General features: G+C 30.6%; 4 protein-coding genes across 7 annotated transcripts; 2 read left to right on the top strand and 2 right to left on the bottom strand.

Annotated features, from left to right (window-relative positions):
• Nucleotides 1–4556: 4556 nt before the first annotated feature.
• Nucleotides 4557–6308, top strand: LOC113364598 (zinc finger protein 320-like). Its single transcript, XM_026606835.1, has one exon. It carries the CDS (start codon nt 4656–4658, stop codon nt 6270–6272), a length of 1617 nt encoding a protein of 538 aa, XP_026462620.1. The 5' UTR covers nt 4557–4655; the 3' UTR covers nt 6273–6308.
• Nucleotides 6309–6946: 638 nt separating this feature from the next.
• On the bottom strand, nt 6947–15125 carry LOC113364544 (ER degradation-enhancing alpha-mannosidase-like protein 3). 3 transcript variants are annotated; one of them, XM_026606833.1, is made up of 10 exons: nt 14788–15125; nt 14261–14714; nt 13994–14177; nt 11491–11704; nt 11165–11420; nt 10835–11099; nt 10448–10686; nt 9042–9185; nt 8873–8975; nt 6947–7982 (listed from the first exon to the last, which is right to left on the bottom strand). In XM_026606833.1, exons 1-10 carry the CDS (start codon nt 14931–14933, stop codon nt 6988–6990), a joined length of 3000 nt encoding a protein of 999 aa, XP_026462618.1. In that variant the 5' UTR covers nt 14934–15125; the 3' UTR covers nt 6947–6987. The 3 variants fall into 3 exon arrangements, with proteins under 3 accessions (XP_026462618.1, XP_026462617.1, XP_026462616.1); XM_026606832.1 differs by having other exon boundaries at nt 10421–10686; nt 14788–15123; XM_026606831.1 differs by having other exon boundaries at nt 6948–7982; nt 10421–10686; nt 10841–11099; nt 14788–15122.
• Nucleotides 15126–15684: 559 nt separating this feature from the next.
• LOC113364580 (protein ABHD13-like) lies at nt 15685–17270 on the top strand. Its single transcript, XM_026606834.1, has 5 exons — nt 15685–15905; nt 16179–16410; nt 16474–16667; nt 16745–16905; nt 16980–17270. Exons 1-5 carry the CDS (start codon nt 15743–15745, stop codon nt 17268–17270), a joined length of 1041 nt encoding a protein of 346 aa, XP_026462619.1. The 5' UTR covers nt 15685–15742.
• Nucleotides 17271–17493: 223 nt separating this feature from the next.
• LOC113364614 (p53 and DNA damage-regulated protein 1-like) lies at nt 17494–18201 on the bottom strand. 2 transcript variants are annotated; one of them, XM_026606837.1, is made up of 2 exons: nt 18081–18201; nt 17494–17998 (listed from the first exon to the last, which is right to left on the bottom strand). In XM_026606837.1, the coding sequence occupies exon 2, from the start codon at nt 17995–17997 to the stop codon at nt 17611–17613; it is 387 nt and encodes a 128-aa protein (XP_026462622.1). In that variant the 5' UTR covers nt 17998; nt 18081–18201; the 3' UTR covers nt 17494–17610. The 2 variants fall into 2 exon arrangements, with proteins under 2 accessions (XP_026462622.1, XP_026462621.1); XM_026606836.1 differs by having other exon boundaries at nt 17494–18013; nt 18081–18155.
• Nucleotides 18202–22367: the final 4166 nt, after the last annotated feature.

Below are 22367 nucleotides of genomic sequence, written 5' to 3'. Positions count from 1 at the left end.
CAAAAAAAATTTTAGTCAAAAAAATTTGTCAAAAAAATTTTGGTCGGATTATCGAAACATCGGATTATCGGAATATCGGATTATCGGATTATCGGAATATCGGATTATCGGAACATCGGATTATCGGATTATCGGAACATCGGAACATCGGATTATCGGACCATCAAAAAAATGTTTGGTCAAAAAAATTTTGGCATAAAAAATTTGAGTCAAAAAAATTTTGGCACAAAAATTTTTGGTCAAAAAAAATTGGAAAAAAAAATTTGGGAAAAAAATTTGGAAAGACTGGATTATCCGGATTTCGCATTATCCGGACTTCGGATTATCGGAATATCGGAATATCGGATTATCGGAATATCGGATTATCGAAATATCGGATTATCGGAATATTGGATTGTCGGAATATCGGATTATCGGAATATCGGATTATTCGGACTTTGGATTTGGCCTTAGTAAATATCGGATTATCGGAATATCGGATTATTCGGACTTCGGATTTGGCCTTAGTAAATATCGGATTATCGGATTATCGGAATATCGGATTGTCGGAATATCGGATTATCCGGACGTCGGATAATCTGGACTTCGGATTATCCGGACTTCCGGATTATCCGGAATTTCGATTATCGGATTATCGTAATATCGGATTATCGAAATATCAGATTACCGAAATATCGGATTATCGGAATATCGGATTATCCAGACTTTCGATTATCCGGACTTCCGGTTATTTGGACCTCCGATTATCCGGACTTTGGATTATCCGGATTTCGCATTATCCGGACTTCGGATTATCGGAATATCGGATTATCGGAATATAGGATTATCGGAATATCGGATTGTCGGAATATCGGATTACCAGAATATGGGATTGTTGGAATATCGGATTATCCGGGCTTCGGATTTGGCCCAAAAAATTTTGGTCAAAAAAATTTTTGGACAAAAAAATTTTTGGACAAAAAAATTTTGGTCAAAAAAATTTGGTCAAAAAAATTTTGGAAAAAAATTTTTGGTCAAAAAAATTTTTGCTAAAAAAATTTTAGTCCAAAAAATTTTGGAAAAAAAATTTTAGTCGCTGAATGAGTCGGGGTGGCAATGCGGGTACTCCCACAAGGGTCTCTCGTAAGCGAGAACCAATGAAAGGAATTTAATTATTAATTGTACAGGCAGTACTGCACAGTGTGCGACAGCCCGATCAGATTCTGCTCCTGGCAGAAGCAATTGATTGCTCATTTGAACGAATTGAAACCCAACAAAAAGTTGAGTTAACAAAAATTTTTGGTCAAAAAAATTTTGGAAAAAAAATTTTGGTCAAAAAAATTTGGCCCAAAAAATTTTGGTCAAAAAAATTTTTGGTCAAAAAAAAATTGGTCAAAAAAATTTTGGCCCAAAAAATTTTCGGAAAGAAATTTTTGGCCAAAAAAATTTTGGTCAAAAAAATTTTTGGTCAAAAAAATTTGGTCAAATAAATTTTGGTCAAAAAAATGTTGGCCCAAAAAATTTTGGAAAATATATTTATTGATTCAATTGAATTTAATAACAGGTATTTTCATGTGACACACACAACTAATTAATTTTTATACCTTGAAAGTATAACTAGTATACAAAAGTGCTAAAGTAGACGACTGCTCTTGGCAATTGGACGTTTATCGCCCAAGTGGACCCCCTCACCACGATAAGGTGTCAGCCACGAGAGGGAGGATTCACTCTGAGATCGACAAAGACTTTGAAATCCGGTTTTCCAAAGTCCGGCATATGCCGCGATCGTCACCCATTTCACGCTGCGATCGCTAGTCGACTCTGGACCCGGTCTTCCAAAATCGTCGAACGCGAACGCTTCTCACTCGCTCACACGTACCATGCAACATGCAACACACAACACACAAAACTGACAGCCCCATGCTGTCAGTGCCCCCCCAATAGCCGCAGACAACGGGAGAAGATAGAGGCACCATACCGATATCTCCCGAGTCCGCGATCCAACAAAAATCAAGATGAGACGACCGAATCAGGTTCTGCTTCAGCGGACCTCGAGGCATGGTGCTAACGAGAGGCCTGACAGAAGTGATTGATTCTCACTTGACATTAAAGCCGGTCACTGGGACTCTTAGACACAACGGCCGCTGGGTCGATGTTTCATAGTCGAACTCGCAGTATTTCAAAGCGTGCGCCATATGCCATTTGGCCATATGCCAAATCGACATGTCTAAAACTGCAAGTTATACAATTTGACGTTATATGTCATATGTCAATCAAATAATGGAATAGGACAGAGATTGAGGGGAACGGGATTTAATATTGATGATGAGTGGATAGGCTCTTTGCTCTTGGCAGTATTGCCGGAAAAGTTTTCGCCGATGATTATGGCGATTGAGCATTCCGGTATAGCCATTACGACGGACGCAATAAAAACGAAGCTGCTGGATATAGGAAACGATGTTGCGGTTAATAATGATGAGGGCGCCTTTGTGAAAAAACAAAATGGCAGGTACAAGCACCGCCAAGATTCAAACTCGAATAATTTTGATATTAAAAAGGAAATTATATGTTTTAAATGCAAACGACTTGGCCATTATAAAAATAAATGTCGTTCCAAAACTGTGAATAATGAGCCTGATAAAAATGCATTTAACATAGTTTTTTCAACTGGTACATACAATAAAACAGATTGGTACATACAACAAGAAACCTGATGTGCAGAAAATAAGGACAGCTAACAATACGCAAATGAAGGTAGTGTCTTGCGGCAGCGTTTTTCTTAGGACAGAGGTTTATGGTCAAGTTCATGATGTTGAAGTACAGGATGCTCATTATGTACCACAATTGTCTGCTAATTTATTATCTGTTAGCGCTCTTACCAGAAAGGGTAACAGGGTTGTATTCAATGATAATAAAAGCAAAATTTATAACAAAAATAACACTTTGGTTGCAGTGGCGGTACTTACAGGTTATATGACAGGTGGAGTATGACAAATAATATTAATTGTTTGTTAGTTACAGATCCTAAGTCAGGAAATACATGGCATATACGAAATCGATTAAAGGCTTAGTGAAAAGACTCACCATATCAGAGAAGGCAACATCAGACATAAATAATTGTATAGTTTGTTGTAAAGGAAAGCAAACTAGATTTCCATTCAAACACAAAGGATCAAGAGCAGAAAAAATTCTAGAAAATATTGAAGATGTGCCTGGCAAGAACCCAATAGAACCAGTAGTGAACAGTGTTTCAGTGAGGTTAATGAATGCAGAAATACGAAAGTCTAAAATAAAAAGAAAGAAGAAAATATTTGATAATTATGTCACATATGCGTGTAACAACTTTCAGAGGCCGAGTGCATGGCAATGTCAGGTGCTTCCAAAGAAGCGATATAATTAAAAGGTTTGTTAATGGAATTAATGGATGTAGATGAGAGTGTATGTTATTACAATGATAGCAAGTCAGCGCAAAAACTCTCATACAATCCAGTTTTTCACAATAGATTAAAACACATATTGATGTAAGATTATCATTTCATCAGAGAAGCAATTGCAGATGGTGTAATCGATCTAAAGCATGTGCAGGCAAATTATGCGTCTGCTGATATATTCACGAAGAGTTTAAGTGTATATAAACATTTGAAGTTTTTGAGTACACAAATTGTTTAGTATAGTGGGGGTGTTGAAGTTTGATACTAAACGAACTATGCCTACTCTATGTTTATGTATATATCCTATCCTGTATATATTCTCTTTTGTTTTGTGTCAACAAGTGATTGTTAATAATATTTGTAATGCATGTGATTGGTTAAAGAATATACTCGTATAATCAGTCAGTCTGTTTTCATCCTTCTGCATGAACGGTTATATTATTATTCACATAAACTTTTAATATAAATTCTACACCTCTGACAAGTTGCCAATCAGATAATAATGAAAGTGAAAGATTTTTAAGATTCAATTTTCCGACGTTTCAAGTCTTTAAGAAAATACTCCGAAGTAACGTGATCGTTCGTTTTCAAAATATGTGTAATAAATGCACTCAATTAATTTATTTTTTAATGATTAAGTCATTACTTATACATATCGGAAAGTTCATGTAACTTGCCTCAAGGCAAAATACCAATACCAACTGGTTTGAGTTTAAAGATCGGGCGTCATTTTGCCTACTTGATAGCCAGCATGCTAGCAAGCAGACCAAAAAAGCAACGAAACAAGCGTCGTGTGACAGGCCTTATATATATTTTTTTATTTATGTAACGCGCATGTTTACACTCAAATAAAATATATTATTTCAACTTATTTGTCTATGATATACACATCAAATTCAAGACTATTCAAATTAATTTTAGGCCAATCATAAATATTTCAATTAGTTGTTTCGCTTCGACGAAACGGTTGATTTATTAACGAAAAAATAACGGGTTCAGAAAAAAAACGTTTTTTTATTTAACGCCCAGCACTGAATCAGTTGTCAAAGCTGTCAAATAATAAATGCAAATGATAAAATTTATTTTAAGAAAAGGTATTGATATATCAACAAATGCTTTTCAAAAATATTATGGTGGAAACGAAACGACTGAATTTTGAATGCAAAGGCATAAATCATTATCGAATAACTTTTTTTTTTGCTATTATTAGTATTGCTTAGTCGCTACATTTCTTGAACAATAGCTATGAATAATTATCACTATTCTGAATCCGAAGATGATTCTTTCGAAAGTCATCCTAATTTTTCAGTATTTGTTCTTGGAAACGTAACATGTCGCGCTTGTTTAGCTCAAGACGAAGAAATGCAATCTTTATTTTCAGTTCAAGAATGGCACTCATTAGATAAACGAAATGAATTGTTGAACATGTTTATTTCTTGTACTTCACTTGATGTTACTTTCAATGATCTATATCCAAAACATATTTGTAATAGTTGTTTCAAAGAGCTGCATGAAGCTTATGGCTTTTGGAAAAAATGTAGGCAATCTATCGAACAAGTGGATAAAATTACTAAAGGAATGCACATAGGAGACACAAACTCCAAAACTGATTATTTGATTGACAAATGTGATACTCTAATAGACGATAATATAAATAATTTGAATAATGCCTCTAAGACCTTCCCAAAGAATGAAACAATTATAATAGACCAGGAAACAAGCAAAACTCAAAATGCTTCCGAAAAAAGTCCTAAATCTCAATGTAGAACTTTAAAATTGACAAATAATGATACTTATTCACAAATTGAAGGATCTCATGATAAATCAAAGGAACAAGTAAACACTGATCAACTTCAGTGTCACAAATGTAATATAACTTTTAGTAATACAAAAGACTATGAAACACATTTGGATATAATTCATAAAATTACAATTGCCACGAGTACATTGAATCAAGCCAAATGTAAAAAATGTCAAATTGTTTTTTCCTCTAGGAACGCTTACAAATTGCATTGGTATAATAATCACAATCACAAGATGCATACAAAATTAGATAGTTCTGCAAATGGTACAGATGTTTCAGAAACCAACCAGGAATCTATATCAGAACAATTTGTTATTCTAAATGATGATGAAAGTTCAATGTGCGATTTAAGTCCAAAAAATGCCCAGAAGCATAAATGTCGTAAATGCAATCTTACTTTTGCCAATAAATCTGAATATAAAAAACATGCTGCAAAGCACAATGAGCATTTATGTCCTCAATGTGGTCGTGTTTTCAATAAAAAAAATCACTTAAATTTACACCTCATAACACATTCAACATTGCGTCCTTTTCAATGCAATATCTGTAATAAAACATACAGATCACATGCTGCTTTGTACGTTCACAAAAGTACACACAAAGGAGAATTAAGATATTCCTGTGAGCATTGCGACAAGAAATTTGTAACTTGGAATGCAAGATATAAACATATTAAAGCACATCACACTGCATATGATAAACATGTTTGCGAAATATGTACCTTAGGATTTCGAGATGCTTCAGCACTTAAAATTCATGTACGTAAACATACAGGTGAAAAGCCTCACGCTTGCAATGATTGTAGTATGACTTTTATTTCAAGCAGCCAGTTGGCAAAACATAGACATAAACATTCCGATATAAAAAAGTATTCGTGCGTGATCTGTGAAAAAAAGTTTACACGCTCCTCTGGATTGAAACAACATATGGTTACTCATACAGGAGAAAGAAAACATAAATGTGAAACATGCGGAAAAGCCTTTACACAAGCACATGTTTTGAGAAGTCACATGAAATTACATGAAACGATAAAACTTGAAGAAGACCTTACAAATTGAAGACAAAATTGTTTATTAATTCAGTTTTAGGGTAGGTTAGGCTAATGGATTTTGTTTCGGTTTAATTTAATTATATGTTGTTATAAGAAAACCTAAATTATGTTGTGTGTATATGCAATAAAGTATTGATAAATGTTCAATTTGTATTGTAATATTTTCTATGAAGCAACACACACAAACACAATTCATGAAGATTGCAAATAATCAAAACTTGAAAACTTGGATATATTAAATCATCAATCTTAATTATACATATTTGATTTTTGTTATCAAATAAATGTTGTTCACGCCAAAATCAAAGCATGTCATATATTGATATAAAAACAAATAATATCAAATATAAAATCAATCAATCAATACAATAAATTTAACAATGTTTGGTTTGACACTTTATTTATAATATTAATTGTGTTTATTTTTAATTAACTACATATTGTATTTGTATTTACAATGTTTTCAAAGTTTTAAAATTATTGTATTGATTGACTGATTTTATATTGATTTTTTTTTATATCTTTTGTTTTTTTTTATCAATATATGGCATGCTTTGATTTTGAGGTGAACAAATGTAATTAAATCACTATTATTATCATGTCATAATATATATTAATTAAATGAAAAGATATTTACATTTCTATAATTTAAATATACATTCTCACATACACAATATATTGTTAGCAAAATAATATTCAATCTCTGAATCTGTCAACAAACATCAAAGTTCATCTTTTTTATTACTTATAGTCCGATCACTAGAAACAATTTCATCTGAATCAACACTGGCAGGTTTAGGTTTGACTAAACTTTCAATTTTATCCATTCGCTCTAAAAGTTCAATTAGTGATTTATCTTTGAATCTTAAAATTTCATCAAATAATTTTTGAGTGGCTGCCAATTTGTTTTTGATATCAGATTTGCTTACTTCTACTATTAAATCACTGGGTATTGCATAAATGCTTGTAGGATCTCGTTCTATTTCCAATTCATTTAATAGCCAGTGCGTCATCCATCTAAGACCAACCATTAATCGACTTTTGAAATCTGGACCACGTTGCTCATTGACTATGTTGAAATAATATAATACAAGTTCTTCAGGCAATTCTAGTTTTCCCGAAAAAACTCTATTCAAGATTTCTTTCCGCTTTTTGTTCCAAACAAAAGGAGCAAACAAATTTTTTGTGTCATCGTTATTCTGTTCAGACTTCAAATCTGTAGTTTTTGAAGGTCCTGTGTACTCAATGACAACTTTCACTTTACCATTGACAGTAACAAAACTAGCTGTAAAGTATTTTAAAGCTATTGAACCGTGCTTGTCACCGATGCTGCGTGATTCATTTACTTTCTCACCAAGCAGATTATTTTTCTCGGTTTGAGTTTCATCAAAAATATTAGGAGCTTCATTGCTTTGATTTTTCATCATTTGTGCTACACCTAATACAACTTCTAGATTAGGATCTTTTTGCATAGCAATTTTCAAAACATTAGCATCTGCAGTGAATAGAAATACTACGGGAATATGAACATCATCAGTTCCGTCTCCTGACATTATAAACATTGGTGAAAAAGTAGATGAGGTGCTAGGAACATTGTCTACTACAATAGCAGCAATGGCACCAGCTGCTTCAACCTTTCGCGCTTTATCAACAAATATACAATCACCTCTTTCCATTATTGCAATGCGTCCTTTCAAATCCTTTGAGTTTAGAATTTCTAAAAAAATACACACAATATATGGGAATGTTGAAACCAAGATGATCATTAGTCCAACATATTCAAATCAACAATGCAAAAAATGAATTTTGTTTCATATCTAGTTCATAAACTACCAGATTACCCAAGTCATTATATTTAAATGAATTGAGCAGGGATTGCCGACACATACTAACTAGTGGTGTATGGAATCGTGACTTAAGGAAAATTTCTGGAGCTTTCCGAACCAAAAGTTTTTTTTTTAAAAAAAAATTAATTTTATTTTAATCTTTGAAAAAATTTGATTTTTCAGAAATTTAAAAATTTTAAAAGAAAATTGACATTTTTGGAAATAAAACTTTTGGAAAAAAATGTTTTTTTTATTTTGAAATATTTTGGATTTTTTGAACTTTTTTCCAAAGCAATCGCACTGCTTTAGCTGCATAGAGATAAATAATCGAAGCGCGTAAGCGCCGCGTCGCCGTCTAACGGACAAACGATGTTACGCAACCCATAGAAATGTAAACAAAATTGATACACATTATTAAAATCTGCTTATCAATACGAATCAAATATTTTTTAAATTGTTGAAATCGGTTAATCCGCGTTCCCGAAATCGACGACGAAAATTTGTATCCGCACACACACACACACATACGCCCATTTTTCCTAAGGTATGCCAAAATGTTCAGAAGGTTTTGATACGTAAAGATATATAAATTTTCATTTTCATTTTCGATTTTTTGCGATTACTATAACTTACCCTACGGGAAGTTAAAAACAAAGCCCATTGATTCTGATCTATATTAATGTATACAAAAAAAAAAATGCAGTTCGTGTTATAGTTATTAAGACTGCCAAAAAACGTATTGTACTTACTGAAAAATAATTATTTAAATAGTACACTATACCTGAACAAACTCTCAATGGCTCAGTAAAAACAACTTTGCCGAAAACTTTATCATCTCCTTCCAACTTTCTTCCGAAATGGCTTGGGCCTGCTAATAATACAACCTGAGAATAATATACAAGCCATTATTAATATTTATAAATTTAATTTGATCTATTTAACAAAAATACCTTTTGAGGAATCTCCTTGGAATTTTTTGTCCAAAACACAACAGATTGAGGTACTACATCATTATTCAAAGATTGTGTTTTTGATAATTCAACCATTTCTTGCATAAAAATTAAACCTTCTTCTGCATCAGCTGGTGAACGAGCCTTTAGAAATAACATTTATCTATTAAATGTGTTGAATGTATATTGAAATAAAAATAAAAACTTGAAGATAAAACTTTGTATAATAATTATAAAATTAATTGTTTGAATTAGGCTGTAATTATTTCATATACTGTAGTTATTCCATACTAATGTTCAAAATCAACACGCTTATTAATATAAATATTATTTATTTAGATATAATAGAATAATAATAGAAGAGAATGGTGATTTCTCCAAATGATGACTTTTTTATTAGTATTTATTTACCGGCTTAAATTTAGTCTAAATAAATTTTAAAATAAGTAATTTTAATGAAAAAGCAAAAATTAAAATTACCAATATGTGTTAAATGAAAAGTAATTTTTAATATATATATATATATATATATATATATATATATATATATATAAATCCTACATGTATATAAAAAAACAAATAGTACTTTTTAAAAAATATATAATAGTTTTATATGTTTTAGTCTTCATAAATCTGAAGATATTCTCAACAATACTAAAAAATTAAAGTTATAACAATCAAAACAAGTTTTCTTAGTAAAAAAAATAATAATAATAATCGTATATTTTTATTTACACATGCTTTAAGGGGGTATTCTGGTCTAGACGTATGAATTTAATGTTAATTTTGAACGACCGTAAAAAAGGCGAACAATATTTTTTTTGCGGAATTTGAGTATGAGGGTAGTTCATACTGAAGAGGAGTTTATTAAGTCCAGTAGAAAATTGAGAAATTGTGGGTATCGAATAAAAAAATACGGTTTAAAAAAAAACGCCTTTAAAGTTTCGCAGAGGAAGAATACAAAGAAGGATTATCATGGTCGAATAGCTATATATTCGACAATAATTTATATTTTGAAAACTTTTGTACAGATATTCTTGAATAGTTAAACTTTCAAAATATCACAAAAAAACAAAATATTTCTTTACAATCTAGACCAGAATACCCCTTTAAATAATTAAAGACCAAATGACCAATTATATCTTACATAATTATGTCATTGAATCTTTTATTTCTTTTTTATTATATAAAAATAAATAATAACTCAAATTTGATTCAATATATCATTCACTCTTCGCTGTACTAATTTATAAAACCATTTGCTCCATCACTTCACATACTTTTATATTTATGAACACAATAGCTCTATTTATTTACAAATTAAAAAAAATTGTTATTAATAACACAACTATTGTCATTAACGTCACAAACAAACCTACACTGGAAAATGTGTGTAGAAGCTGAACTCTTCCATCATTGAGTGTTAACATAGATATTCCCATATCTCTGACAATTTTCAAATGCTCCGGATTGTTTGTCTGAAAATCGGCTGCTTTGAGTTTCCTGGACCCTGGTTGACTAGTTTTAACGCAAACTCCAGAAACTAAATCCTGTAGAGGTTTTCTTACTGATTCAGGAAATAGTTTTCTTGTTGTTGGACAGGTTCGGCTAAATTCCGTATCAAGTATATCTTCATCAAGATCACCTTTGAAATAAATAAATATTATTCTATCATACTTTGTAATCATGTAAATCAGTTGAAATCAATTAATACATTTGTTCTATATGATATGCTTTATATATAACCGAAAGAACATTAAAGAGTGTAAGAAAATTAAATAATATAATGTTACTCGCACCCAATATAGTGGAATTATTGACACTCCCTGCTAGTGTTAGTGGTAGTAAATGTGCCTCAGTTGTAAAAATGAATTCATCCAGATCTAATACTAAGTCCGACGGATCAGAAAATAATAAAAATAAATATTTAAAAGTTTCTGCAAGTACGAATGAATCCATTCGATCTTCATGCATTCCTGTTCTGACATCATTAACAGCGGCATAACCACATGGTACTTTTGCATGTACCTGCAGTGCTCTAAGAACTTTCTTACCGACCTATGAAAATGAATTTTTTAATATAAATATACATAAATAATCTAAAAGTAAAAATTAACTTATACCTGTAAGTAATATGGATCCTGTGTAGCTCTATATAAGAAATATGTAGATTCCAAGAATTCAGGCCTTAAAGGATGCTGCGCCCAATGAACTTGAAAATCTAATGTAAATGCCTCTGGTATTAATGTATGCCTCTGCATGACTTGGTATAGCATTTCATGAGTTTCTACTGCAGGTTTTAAGTCACCAGTTAAAACTTGTAAACCTGGCCAAAAAGCTAATAAAGCATCCATAAAGTTCCTTGAATTTGTATGTGGTCTGCAACACGATTAAGTTTATTTATTATTACAATTAACATGGGCGTTAATAATAACACAAAAGTTTTAACCTGTGCATATGAACATCCAATAACATTGGCCCTTGACTTATATATTTCATGACCGCAGAATAATGTCTATTGAATCGATTCAAATATTTGTCTTCACCAAGTAAAATATAGGCTTTCAAACAATATTCATAATAAGAATCTATTCCTGCACCTACACCTGAGTCTTTCCTTATCCAGTCTCCAGAATGTACATTTAGAACAGTCCCCATTAAATCTGAGAAAAAGTTAACATTTTTGAAATAAGATTCTAAAAACTGGAAAAAGGATGATAAAACTAAATATGTATAATTATTATTAAACAATTTTAGTTTTTATTATAAATACAGTGGTACTCCGACTTACAAGCTACCTTAGTTATGAGTGCTTTGAGCGATTTGTTGCTTCGACATACGAGCAATATTCGAGTTACGAGCTTTGAGCAAGTAAGGGTTTTCTAGAAAAATGTTAATGGCAATGTAACAATAATTTTCTTGTCATAAAAATACTTTGCCTGTTCTATGATAGTAAATTATATTATAGTTAGTCATTTATATATGTTAAGTAGGCGTTTTTGCTCTTTGTGCAATTACAAAATATTATTTACTTTTATAATTATGGGTTTGAAAACACTCCATTGTATTAAGATGTAAAATTATTAAAAAAAATATGAGAATAGCAAGGATGTACAAGCATAATACAAGAAAAAGTTGATGAAGGTAAATACAGCTCAGTGCCTTACAATAATTTATAAGCAGCTTTCTGAGCTCTAAATCACCCTGAAAAAGTTAAAAAAGTTTAAATACTGGTGGTGTATGGCATCGTGCAATAAGGCAAATTGCTGGAAGTTCCCATATTGTAACAAAATGTTCGAGGAATATTAATTGTTTTCAAATAGATTACTATAAATAAATACTGTTACATTGTCTATTTATAAGAATTATATAAACTGAATTGAAAAGTTAAACTTATTTATTTAAAGCATATAAGTGAGATTAAGAACTTCATCAATAATTAAAATTAAAACTGAATTATTTTCGTATACAAAATAAAAAAAAAACTGAAAGAAAATGTTTAAAATATTTTTTTCCAAAAGCAATTGTTTCGTCAACACAAGCAGATAGTTTTTTGAATCATTCATATCGGATGCTTAGTTCTCTCAAAATATGCCATCTTTTGTACATTTAGCTTCGTATCTTCGAAACGGCTGGACCTCCCTTTGCAAAATCTAACCACCACTTCTCCCCATCATTACAATTGAATGCTTTTCAGTTCATTCAAATCGGATGCTCCGTTCTCTCAAAATCTCGATTTCTATTTTCTGCACTCTTTGCTCTGTATCTCCAAAAGGGCTGGACCTGCCTGTGCCAAAAACTAATCAACACATTTCCCTATCGATAGGAATCGAATGTATTTTGAACCATTCAAATCTGTTGATCACAAATACACACACACACACACACACACACACATCCATTGAACGGCAGAACAGCATTGACCGATGGCAGCAACTGTGGGATGTCGTAGTGAAGGGCAGATGGACGCATCGTCTCATTCCAAACATCAAAGTCTGGCTAAGTCGCAAGCATGGAGAAGTAAATTATTATACTACGCAAATGGTATCTGGGCACAGCTGTTTTCGAGCCTACCTACACCGCTTCAAGCACGATAGCTCGCCGGATTGCCCATATTGTTTGGGCGAAATCGAAGATGCTGAGCATGTGTTCTTCGTATGTCCGCGATTATGTGCAGTACGGGACGATGTGGAAGAGACACTGAAACAAATAATTACCACAGGTAATGTTGTTGAAGTGATGCTGATAAGTGAAGCTGCTTGGAACGCCATAGACAGATTTGCGAGAGACGTATTAATGGACCTGCGTTCTATGGAAAGAGAAAGGGCGAATGGGGCTTCGCCCATTTAAAAGATGAGTATAAAATCAAGTTAAGAATTATAACATTCTAGATCCTCCCCCCCACGAAGTTATGTCTAACGGCGGTTTCCGTGGGGCCCAGAGGCAAGGGCAAAGCTGAGGTCTTAGTCGGTATTATACCAGGGCGGTATTGAGTCCGACATACCCAGACAAAACACCAGCCTGGGAGGCATAAAGGCATTTCCTTCGCTATACAAAAAAAAAACCTTCAAAACGTAGAGATATGCAAAAATTTTCATTTTCGATTTTCGGCTCATTACTATAACTACCCTCCGGAAAGTTAAAAATTCTATAATCTGATCTATAAAAATTCTATAGTTTGAGCATGAGCGTTGTGACTTAAACATGTCTAAGTCAATCCGCAAAATCATGAATGAACAGGAAAATATCATAATTAAATTAATAAATACTAAATCTATTTTTAACATTAAAAAACATTAACACAAAACACGGTGCTGGTACGAACTATTGGCATTTGGATGCATTTATATGGAAAAAATTGCTTTGAGATAAGAACGACTCAAAATACGAGCGCTTTTACGGAACCAATTAAACCCATATATCGCAGTACCAGTGCATATATAAAATCATACCAGAACTCCGATGACGCATTTTCCACAATTCATCCATTGCGTGATGTGCTTTCATTTCGAATATAGGTTCTCCACTTAATCTAGACAGGGCAGCCATTTCCAAAATCATTGTTCCAGCACAAGCTGTGCAAGTTTCACGAGCCTTTTCCAATCGTTCTCCCTTTATCCCATGCCTTAAATTTACCTAAAATTTCATTTAACTTAATTTCACAAAAAATATATAAATTGATATGATACAAGAAACCAGTTTTATGAAAAAAGCCTTACTCTTGCATGAGGAATTCCTGTTGTTGTATTAAAAGCAGGAAGTAACCTATATCCTAAATCTTTTGCCATGTGTAGCAATTCACCTCTATACCAGAGCATAATATCATATCTTTGTTGCAAATATTCAGCTAGAACATGAGCCGACAAAAGCCCACCCAGCATTCGAATATTAGTTTCAAATACAGATACAATAATATCATTATCGAAAGAAACATCATTAATAACTAATTTCACAGCATGTTCGAACTCTTCAAAATCTCCTAAAATAACTAAACTATCCAAGGTGTCTACAAGTGTTAGTGAAAAATTTCCCAAAATATCATCCATATCCCCTCTAGGAGCAGCTATTCCTCTGTAACGCCCCGCACAGCTCAGAGGCATTAATTCGTCAGCTGGATAAGCATTATCCATATAAGCGCGATATGCATGATAAAACATTTCACGAGATTCCTCTCTGAAAATACCATTAAATTCAATAATTTTTTAACATCACAAAAACAAAATATTTTTGATTAATCGGTACTCACTTTAAGTCATCTCGTTCTTTTTTAGACATTATATTACTAGTCCGAATATCATCTTCACCTCTTGTAAAAAACACGCACACAATGAAACAACCCAGAGTAAGTAGGAACTGAATTTGGGGCCCACATATGGTGAAAAAAATAGCCATTTTTAACGCAATAAAATAAATCCCATGTAGAAAAATTTATTGTCAGGATAATTGTTTGACATATGGATTCAAAATAATAGGCATATTCGTCTATTCAGTTAAAAAAAAAGCTGCAGATGAAGAGTTGGCACAAAGGATGGAACACATGATTCACTTTTTAAAAAAAAATATATATATAATTACTTATACCGTGAATTTTAGGCAATATAATTCGAAAATTAATACACTTGATTGAAAGGCAACAAAAATTAACCCACGTCAATTATTATTGTTACAAGTATTGCGTTATATTGTTTGACATAAGCAAAACGCGAATAAATATGATTTTGCAACCGTCGTATTTGAAGCACTTTATATATAGGCTATTATAAAATACAGAGCGATATAAATGTAGATTAAGAGATAAGAATGTATTTTACACAGAAAAAAATATTTCTGTCATGTATACATTTTACAAGATATCACTTATGCTTCAACATAACCTCACATATCCCCATACAACATAATTCAATTTCATATAAATTTAACGAAAAATATGATATAATGTAATTAAATTATTTTATCATTTGTATAAAACTTGTTTCTTCTCAAAAATAATAAATTTATCATATTTTCAACTCAAAAGCTAATAGCAGTATTTCACATCTGTCAAAAATTTGCACCAACCCAACAAACATGACGTTTTGCTTTTAATAATTAAAGCTTTTTTTCACATAATTAATGTAATATAAATTTAAATATGCTGATTCCGATCTTTAGAGTAAATTATTATCAAAACAAATTGTTTCTATTTCATATTTTGTGACCTTATGTCAGCAATGAGATTGCAGGATTTAAAAATTGTACGAATTTTAGTTGGAGTCTTAAAAAAATTATGGGCAATTTCTAGTGCTACGGCACTGGCGTGTTTAATTTTATATTGGTTTTATGGGGGCCTTTTGGCTTTCCTTTTATTGCTATTTGCTATAACAGGTAAGTGGGATAATAGAAAACCTACATTGAAATATTTTCATTCAAGTCCCCATAATTTAAATTTATCTTTCTACATTTAAATAATATTTAGCTTTGTGGTTTGTAACTGCATAAATTATTACCACATTAACCCTTAAAGCAGTCGTCTTAGATTCTATCTCATTTGTTTTGTTAGAAATAAAGAAGACTTTTTATAAACATAAATAAGTTTGTGTGTATATATATATATATATATATATATATATATATATATATATATTATTTACTGTTTAGGTATATTGTACCATGCTGAAGACCAACTAATTTACCATCCCGATATGCCCTCCCACTCAAGAGTGTTTGTGCCTTTGCCGTCCATGTTTGGCTTACCATATGAAAGTATATCCTATAAAGCAGGAGATGGAACAGCGCTTCATATGTTCTTCATAAGGCATCCTGGTGAAAAAGGTTTACATGCCCCTACAATTGTATTTTTTCATGGAAATGCTGGCAATATGGGCCACAGGTAAAAGTGAATGAGTCAAATGTGTGATATGTGATTAGTAATATTTGATTAATAATTTTATAGATTAACATACATATCAGGATTTTACAAAGCTTTAAATTATAATGTTCTGCTGTTAGAATACAGAGGCTATGGTCTTTCTGGCGGTTGTCCTTCGGAGGAGGGTTTATGTATGGATGCAAGAGCTGCATTAGATTATTTGTATACAAGACATGATATAAATCATTCTAAGATTATACTCTTTGGAAGATCTTTAGGTAATGTTAACTTAAAACATAAAATAAAAATGTACTTGGAATGCATATATTTTAAATCTAATTTTGCCTTACCAAAGGTGGAGCTGTTGCTATTGATTTAGCCACAAATGTTGAATACTCTACAAGAATTTGGTGTTTGATAGTCGAGAACACTTTCACTTCTATTCCAGAGATGGCAAAAGTATTACTGATTTGGAAACCAATAGAATACTTACCATTATGTTTTTACAAAAACCAGGTTCATACAATATTGATTATTTAATTACAAGTTGTTGATTTGTATTTCAATACCCCATTTTTTCATTTTTACAGTTTATGTCACTACATAAAATACCATGCATGACAGTTCCAACAATGTTCATATCTGGTCAAGCCGATACTCTTGTACCCCCATCAATGATGACGCTATTGCATTCAAGATGTGGATCTGAATTGAAATATTTACATAAAATTGAAGGTGGTACCCACAATGAAACTTGGACAAAAAAGGGTTATTACCAAGCTATAGCATCTTTTGTAGAAACAGTCGCTGCACAAGGAACGCTAACACAACCACCCATGAAGCATAACATTGATGTACATAGAGTGATATTGGATGTTTGATATTAAATGTTATTTATTATTGTTCTGACTGATATGTACTGTTTGAGAAAAAACCTTCACTAATAATTTTAATAAAATATTGTTTGGAAATTTATATTTATTAATTAAATTTATTAAAAATTAATATTTCCATATAGATGTTAAACGGCATACAGTATTCATTATTTTATTATTATTAAAATGTGATATATAAATAATAAACTTGTGTATATAAATCAGCTTGGCTTTTGTTTAAGAGATTTGTTAAATCTTCCAACAATAATTGCTTTGATAAAAATATCTTTGTAATGTTTTAAACAACTGTATTCAGAAATTCTAAATTCACTTACAAGCAAACCAATCAAACCAAATTTTTCTTTAGCACAGACATCTCTTTATTCGAAAGAGGGTTTAACATCAAACCTGTAAGTGGTGATGCATGTTCTAGTTCTCTCAATTGATTCACTTTAGCTTTAATACTTTTTTGCAAATTTTCTACTTCAGTATTTATCAAGTCAGTATCTTTTTGCAGTATGTCAAGAGCTCGATTTTTCTCAGATTTTACTAAGCTGGCGCCAATTTGAATCCAAAATTTATTTTCTGTTGAATTTCTAATTTCACGAGCAGCTACACGTAAATTGTTTCTTCGCTCATCTAGTTTCACCATTTCTTGACGATCAACTAAAATTTCTTCAGCAAGTGATTCGATTCTTGCTAGATAGATTAATTGTTCCTTTGTTTCATCCATGCTACAAATTTTGATTCTAATTATAATGAAGTTACATTAAAAATTAGATTAAATTTTGATTAATATTGATCCTGATATCTCACCTTGACAGTACTTGTTTATCACATTTTCTTTATTTTTATTTCAACTATTATTATTAAAATATTAGGGTTATTTAAGCATGGTAAAATAATAAACTTAAACTTAATGTAAAGAGAGGGTAAAGAGGTTTTGAAGTTTCTTCCACTTCCTTGAAGTTAGCATCAACTTAACTTGATTGGCGCGAATTTTAAAATATAGAGTTTAATTTAAGTTAAACAAAAACTTGAACATAAACAGTTTAATCCAGTTTTATCTTTTCTAATATAGTACATACTCAACATTATAATAATTCCCATAATAAATGCATCAAATCTAAAACTAATTATGAAACAATTTTTAAACATGATAATACAGGTATTCATTAAAAATAGCATTACACAATATTCTTATAATATTGATATTATGTTATTTAAATAAATTCATAAGGAAATTCTTATAAATGTAATATCAAACTAAATCTCACTCAAGAATCTATTTAATTCTATTTTGAAAAATTGCAATAATTTTTTGAGAAACTTATTTCGAGATACCATAAAAAAATCGAATCTATAATTAAAGAAACTTCAATAATATTGATCACACTACAGCAATATACATCACATATAACAAAAACAACTAAAACATTATCTTTAATTATGAAACATAATTAAACACAAACCTTTGAACATTTTAACATCAAGTAAAATAATTTTATAGAATACTTATATCCTAGTACATATTACATTTGGCACATAAATTATTAATCTAATATTTACTAATTTAAAAAATTCAATAAAAAAATTAATAATGTACACTGTTATTGAGGTTTTAAACTAATTATAACAAAATTAATAAAAATCTTGGCACTGTCAAACAAATAATTAAAAATCCAATCTAGATATTTGAAAATACAAAATTTATATTTCACGAAAATATATATTCTACTTGAAATAATATCAAAATAAATTTTTTACTGTTTAACTGAATTTTAAATCAATTCAGCAATTTTTACTAATTGTCAAAATTGATATGTAGATAAAATAAAAACTTATGCAATTTAAATAAAGGTACTATGCATTTGGTACAATTATTGGCAAGATTTAATACAATTAATATATTATTATATAATAATTTTAACATATGTATATATATATATATATATATATATATATATGTTAAATTTTTATAATTTTGATGTTGAGATATGTGAGATTCAGTCTTCAAGGCTTCATCAACTAAAAACTTGTATGACTTTAAAATATTTTTATTTTTTCCATACGTTTCGACACATTGTTTTGTGTCATCTTCAGTGGACTCTAGTTTGAAGGTACAGATAGAAATTATTAATTAAAACTAATATATAAGAAGTGATATGGTATGAGGTTACATGTAGGTAATTGTAATAATCCTAATTATTTCATAATTATAATTGTTTTCAATGCACAATAAAACCAATTCTTGACACTTTAAATTGAACAATATATAAATTTTAGAATGAGTTTTTTTATGAAATTGTAAGCGGGATGTACTTTACAATTTCATAAAAAACTCATTCTAAAATTTATATATTGTTCAATTTAAAGTGACAAGAATTGGTTTTATTGTGCATTGTGAACAATTATAATTATGAAATAATTAAATGTTTTAAAGTCGAAGAAAAAATAAAAATGTTTTAGAGTCATACAAGTTTTTAATTGATGTATTGCCCTGAAGACTGAATCTCATATATATATATATTATATATATATATATATATATATATATATATATATATATATATATATGTTAAAATTAACAGTGCTTTTCGGCAGTTCAGTTTGATATAGATATTTTTGAAAGATTTCATTCAATCATGTTTTCTTTCATTTATTCAAATTTGAGTAATGTCCATATTCTGAGTAAAATGTATTTAATTTTGAAAACTCAAGCATAACCAATCATGTAGGCCCTTTACAAATAAATTAATAACCACAATAAATAACACTTATAAATTTTACGATATGATTAAAAATTCCATATATGCCACCACTATAATTTTTATTTTATGTTAGTCCTACAGACATGCAAAAATATCGATCAGAATGATCGTTGTTGAAGTTCTCTTTGCAGCTTGTGAAAAAATTCTGATACGTACAAAAATATTTTTGGTTTTAATCTAACATCAGCCGATCTTATTAAGCTATATTATACAGAATAGAACACACTATATAGTGACACTAAATAATGCCCTGTTTTTCCACAGATGCTAATAGGTAATTTATTATGTCTTAAATTGACTAGTCGGACTTGAGATTGTGAGTTGTAAAACTATAGATTCTAATTAATTGTTCTGTAATTTTTTTGAGATTATAAAATTCTAATCTAAAGTACTTCAACACAAAAGGCAAACATTATAATATTTTGGTAAACACTATATTAGAAAGTAAATAAAATCTCAGTTGGTCAATCGTCAATTTACTAAAATTAATACAATATATGTCGCTTTTATCAAATTAAAAATGTTATGCAAATGTGTGTTGTAACGTGCTAATATCTTATATTAAAAAACAATGTTATTGTTTATTCAAATATAAGTTTTCAGTTATTATTATTGTAAAAAATGAACCCATAACTTTACTTACTGTCTATCCTTTAAAATATGTACTTTTAAAATACAGCCTCTTTTAGTGTTGAAAAAATAGACGTTGAACATCGAAATATGACTGTTTCCTTTAAAAATAATGAAATAAATATATATTGATTACATAGTTAAAAATATATTTGCCTTCATTTTGAAGTACTTTTCTATCTCGTAAATCTACTGATTGCATCGAGTTTTGTGAAATATTGGTACAGTTTTAAAAATAATATTTCTACAATTAATTAAAATTGTTTAAGGACGTTTTTTTACAAATCTTTTTGAAAATCATATCATCATATTAAGAACAATAACCTGATGTATATAATATGTATTATAATATCTTTTATAAAAAATCGTTACTATAATGATTTTTAATAACATTTGAACGTTTAATATTATGACTAAAGAAATCATTGATAACTTTTCGAAAATTATTTGAGCTTGAAAAAATATTTGAGACCGCAAGCAAAATATCGTTTATCTATTAAGTTGCTAATGAATCTTTGAACTGAGAGCTTCTGTTCTCCTGAATCTTTGATTAGGATGCTCCTGTTCTCAATCAACATAAACCAAAATAATGTTATATCTTTTACTTCGGTTAATAAAACATTACAAATTTTGAATTTTTCCTAATCTGTCTAATTTGTGGAAAAAAACGTACCATCCCAGATATCACAATAAATGAATAAATATTAGTTAAAAACTAAATAATAACTTTGTTTTACAGTTGCAATCTCCAAACCGAAAGTGGTTTTTGAAATACCGATGCTTGTTGTTCTTTACCGCCAAGAATATAAACAAACAAGGGTAACCTGCTCTGTCCATCACCACGACCAGCACTACGGGCCCTTGTTTTTTCTAACAGGAAGAGCCATCATTCTCTCTACACCATCCTCTGCACAAAATGGAGGGTTGTCCATCCCTGAATCAGGAGTATCTAAAGCTCGACGGCCTGAAAAGGTACAAGCCGCGATAATATTTCTACTATTTGACCTAAGGCAATATTATAAATTATTTGATTCTCTACTAATTGTTTATGCATTATACAAATAAATTACTTTAAAAGTTAGAAGAGATAATAAATAATTGCAACAATGATTTTTTACTTGCTGAGCTCTGGCGTCGTCATCATTTCTCTTCATCAATATATGCTGAACGTCAGGTCCTAAATAATGGGGATTGCAGAATCCAAATAATCCTGATTGTTCATTCAACCTGTTAACTGTCTCTGCACTGGCATAGTCAGAAGTTGTTTCGTTGTCTTCAGAAAGTTTTGTTTCCTTAAAACGCACAGATGCCGATTTTGGGATGTCATCTCCATCGCACAAATGAGAAGAATAACTTTGTTCACCATTTGGACGAAATCTTCTATTCGTTTCACTGATATAAACAAAATATGAGTATTTCGGTACAACACTTTATGTTAAATAAGTTACCTGGAGTTTTCAGTTGTTGGCGATAGGGCTCGGAAATTTGGTACTGAAACATGATCCCGTGGTATTTTGCATAGCTGAAACGCATATGAGCTATGTGATCTAGAAGATTAGAAGGCTCGTCTTCGTCATTGGTTCTTAAAAGGTTTTCGGTGCTGTCGTCAGCGCTGGGAAGAACCGAGTAGTTGCACCTGGAGCTCGCGCCAAATTTAGGAATATTTTTAGTGATTTCTTTCAAAAATCCAACGCCTAAAATG

Source organism: Ctenocephalides felis, unplaced genomic scaffold, assembly GCF_003426905.1.
Source record: "Ctenocephalides felis isolate EL2017-DRISC unplaced genomic scaffold, ASM342690v1 CF-g0.4_SCAFFOLD_00411, whole genome shotgun sequence".
Taxonomy (NCBI): Eukaryota; Metazoa; Arthropoda; class Insecta; order Siphonaptera; family Pulicidae; genus Ctenocephalides; species Ctenocephalides felis.
This window is presented reverse-complemented; position numbering and strand designations above follow the sequence as displayed.